Source organism: Arachis duranensis, chromosome 7 (genome assembly GCF_000817695.3).
Source record: "Arachis duranensis cultivar V14167 chromosome 7, aradu.V14167.gnm2.J7QH, whole genome shotgun sequence".
In the NCBI taxonomy this organism is placed as follows: domain Eukaryota; kingdom Viridiplantae; phylum Streptophyta; class Magnoliopsida; order Fabales; family Fabaceae; genus Arachis; species Arachis duranensis.
The window spans coordinates 41,723,713-41,728,380 of record NC_029778.3 but is presented as its reverse complement, the minus strand read 5'-3'; the positions used below and the strand labels follow the sequence as shown (position 1 = coordinate 41,728,380).

At 34.1% G+C, this 4,668-nt stretch overlaps 1 protein-coding gene across 1 annotated transcript in view; it reads left to right on the top strand.

Moving 5' to 3' along the window:
• The window catches only part of LOC127740539 (uncharacterized), an 11,864-nt gene extending 9,249 nt beyond the window's left edge, over positions 1-2,615 (top strand). Inside the window, exon 2 of the mRNA XM_052251572.1 lies at positions 1,690-2,615. Coding sequence (XP_052107532.1) covers positions 1,690-2,615 — 926 coding nt within the window. The remainder of the gene's footprint in view (positions 1-1,689) is intronic.
• The last annotated feature ends 2,053 nt before the right edge of the window (positions 2,616-4,668 follow it).

Here is a 4,668-nt window from a genome sequence, read left to right as displayed (position 1 = left end):
AGAGTAAAGCTGTTTATTACAGAAATGAGTGCCCCCATCACTGATTAGTACTCTAGGGATACCAAATCTACTGAAGATGTATTTCTGGAGGAATTTCAGCACTATCTTAGTGTCATTAGTGGGTGTTGCAATAACTTCCACCCATTTAGATACATAATCCACTGCCACCAGAATATAAGTGTTTGAGTATGATGGTGGGAAAGGCCCCATGGAGTCAATACCCCATACATCAAACAACTCAATCTCCAAGATCCCTTGTTGAGGCATGGCATAACTATGAGGCAGATTGCCAGATCTTTGGCAACTGTCACAATTAAGTACAAACACTCGGGAGTCTTTATAGAGAGTAGGCCAGTAGAAGCCACATTGGAGGACTCTTGTGGCTATTCGCTCACTTCCAAAATGTCCTCCATACTGTGATACATGGCAGTGCCAGAGGATCTTCTGTACTTTTTCTTTAGGCACACATCTACGGATTACTCCATCTGCACATCTCTTGAAGAGATATGGTTCATCCCAAAGATAGTACTTTGCATCTGTGATCAATTTCTTTGATTGCTGCCTACTATACTCTTTGGGTATGAATCTCACTGCCTTGTAGTTTGCAATGTCTGCAAACCATGGCACTTCCTGGATGGCAAAGAGTTGTTCGTCCGAAATGTTTTCAGAGATCTCAGTAAGAGGGAGGGACGCCCCTTCTACTGGTTCTATTCGGGACAGGTGATCTGCTACTTAGTTCTCTGTCCCTTTTCTGACTCTTATTTCTATATCAAACTCTTGCAGAAGCAAGACCCATCTGATGATTCTGGATTTTGAATCCTACTTTGTGAGTAGATATTTAAGAGTAGCATGATCAGTGTACACAATCACTTTTGATCCTACTAAATAAGATCCGAACTTGTCAATGGCGTAAACCACTACAAGTAACTCTTTTTCTGTGGTTGTGTAGTTCTTTTGTGCATCATTTAAAACACGACTGGCATAATAAATGACGTGTAGAAGTTTGTCATGCCTTTGTCCCAACACTGCACCAATGGCATGGTCACTGGCATCACACATCAGTTCAAATGGTAATGTACAGTCTGGTGCAGAGATGACTGGTGTTGTGACCAGCTTAGCTTTCAGAGTCTCAAACGCCTGTAGACACTCCTTATCAAAGATAAATGGCGTGTCAGCAGCTAGCAGATTACTCAGAAGTTTGGTGATTTTTGAAAAATCTTTTATAAACCTCCTATAGAATCCTACATGCCCCAAAAAGCTTCTGATTGCCTTAACATTGGCAGGCGGTGGTAATTTTTCAATTACCTCTACCTTAGCTTGATCCACTTCTATTCCCTTGTTTGAAATTTTGTGCCTAAGGACAATTCCTTCAGTCACCATAAAGTGACATTTTTTCCAGTTTAAAACCAGGTTAGTCTCTTGGCACCTCTTTATAATAAGTGCTAGATGGTCAAGACAGGAGCTTAATGAGTCTCCAAATACTGAAAAGTCATCCATGAATACTTCCAGAAATTTTTCCACCATATCAGAGAAAATAGAGAGCATGCACCTTTGAAAGGTTGCAGGTGCATTGCACAGGCCAAATGGCATCCTTCTGTATGCAAATACGCCGGATGGACATGTGAATGCTGTTTTCTCTTGATCTTAGGGATCTACTGCAATTTGGTTATAACCTGAATATCCATCTAGGAAGTAGTAGTATTCATGACTTGCTAGTCTTTTTAGCATTTGGTGGTTTTTACTTCGTCTATGGGCATGGTGGGTGTGTTAAGACATTTATTTGGAATGAACTTTCTTCTGCTATTCGGTCTAGAGGAAAGATTGTTTTAAATGTCACATCTAGTGGAATTGCTTCTTTACTCTTACCTGGTGGCAGATCGGCTCATTCTAGATTTTCAATACCCATTACAATTACTGATGAATCTACTTACAACATCAAGCATGGCAGTTTGAAGGCTGAGCTGCTCATCCAAAGTAGCTTAATAATTTGGGATGAAGCTCCAATGCTCAATAAAACGTGCTTTGAAGCACTTGATTGGACGCTCAGGGATCTTATGTCAGTTACCGATCAACATAAGACACATCAACCATTTGGTGATAAGGTTGTTGTTCTAGGAGGTGATTTCAGACAGATACTTCCGATGATTCCGAAAGGAAGTAGACACGATATATTGGCATCCGATATTAACTCATCCCATCTGTGGTCATTTTATAAGATTCTAAAACTGCATATGAATATGAGGCTTCTAAAATCTTCTTCGGATCAAGATGATGGCGAAATGAAGAGATTTGCTAATTGGATACTTGATGTTGGAAATGGAAATATTGGCTCTGTTGTTGGTGATGAATCAGAAGTTGAAATTCAAGATGATCTATTGATTACAACTACTGATGACCCTCTCTCTCATTTGCTAGACTTTGCATATCCAAATTTGTTGCAAAACATGTCAGATTACAGGTATTTTCAGAGTAGGGCAATTCTTGCACCCACGCTTGAGAGTGTCGAGAAGGTAGATGATTTTGCCTTGACAATCTTTCCAGGGATGGAAAAAGAGTATTTGAGCTCTGACACAACATGTCAAGCTGATGAGAATGAAGATGTACAACAAGAGTAGTTCACACCAGAGTTCCTAAATGACATCAAATGTTCGGGACTACCCAATCACAAGTTGACTTTGAAGCCAGGAGTCGCTGTAATGCTACTGCGAAACATAGACCAGACTTCAGGTTTATGCAACAGGACAAGATTAATAGTTAACGAACTTGGCAGCAACGTAATTAGAGCGACGGTAGTGACCGGTAGAAATATTGGAGATAAAGTGTACATTCCAAGAATAAACTTGATCCCTTCAGATTCAGGATTGCCATTTAAGTTCCAACGGAGACAATTTCCATTAACAGTATGCTTTGCAATGACCATTAACAAGAGTTAGGGTCAATCATTATCACATGTAGGGCTTTATTTGCCAAAATCAGTGTTCAGCCATGGACAACTTTATGTTGCTTTGTCAAGAGTTAAGAGTCGCAGTGGCCTCAGAGTTTTAATTCTAGACGAAGACGGCAATCCAAAGTCATCAACAACAAATGTCATGTTCAAAGAGGTTTTTAATAATATTTAGGTAAGAATAATATTATTTTCATTTTAATAACATGTTATGACTTATACTTTTGTACAAATACTTACTATAGATATAACTAATTTACCTATAACTCTTTTTTCATATTTGAAATGAAATGTGTAACAAGGAGCATAACAGCCTATGTCAATTGCTTTTCTAATGAAGTTAGTAAGATACTAGGTTGCCGATAAATTTTTATTAGCTTTTTGATATAAAATTTAGTGTAAAATTAACATGCTATTATTATAGTTATATATGTTCTTATTTTTTTCATGTCTTCCTCCTTATGGTTCAAGAATATTATAAACTTCAAACTCTTCTATTTATATTTTACTTTGAATAAAGATAAAACAACATATTTAACACGTTTATTATATAACGACGATGATAGTGTTATACTAAATTTAAAAAATATATAATTATAAAATATTATTTTTAATTTAACTTATCAAATTTAAATATAACCCCGTGCATCGCACGGATTTAACACTAATAATAGTACAAAATAGGAAGTGCATTTGGACTTAGTTAAAAGAAAAAGTTGAGTACACTAAATGGTTATTGACATGGCCAGATCCTTGGAAATGCTTGTCTCTAGTGATGTTGTAAGCTTATAACTTCTCTTAAGGCTTATTTTTTTAGAGTATTATTTAAATAAATATATATAAATATACGTATTAAAAATTTAAAATATTATTTGAATATATGTACTAAAAATTTGAATGAATTACTTAAATTAAAAAATTAAAATTTAAATAGAATATAATTTTATTTAATTCAAATTATAATAGATTAAATCAAAATAGTTTGAAAAACAAATTTAAATTAACACTGTATAAATCAATTATTTGCATAAAATTGAATTAGATTGAAAAGTATAAATCAAATCAATATTATCCATATAGTTTAAAATTATATCATTTTTACAATTTGAATAAATTTAAAATGTACTACAAAATATAGTCTTATTTCGTTGATAATATAAATGATAGATGTAAATATATTCCATTCACTCTAGGTTAGTATATATAGCGAAACTCGTATATAAACGTTGGATCCCTTTCACAGTTTATGCATGTTTTACATTCTTACAAACCCGCCGTAGAACCCCTGCCCACGGTTTTTTTCCAAATGCTTTATCAACTAAACTATGGAACCCCATTATAAATTCGTGAGAGCCCTTCCACGGTTTACATAGATTTTTAGAAAATTATATTTTCGTATTTAAACTGCAAAGGTTGCATTTCCGTAATTTTAGAAGTCAAATATTTTATTTTCGTAAATTGCTCTAATTTTAATATAAAATAAAATTTTTTTAATGTTTTTATTTAATAAATACAAAATAAATATATTAAAAATTTAAATTCTTTATATAATTTTTTTATTTTATAATCTTAACTGATATATCCTTATCAATTAAAAAATTTGGATATCATTATAGCTTGGTGAAAAATCTAGAGCGATTTTGATTGTTTAGCCAATTAAAAAAAGAAAAATAAAAATTGAAAAAAGTGAAACGCCACTATATAGAGGAAAGGAGGCAAGCGTG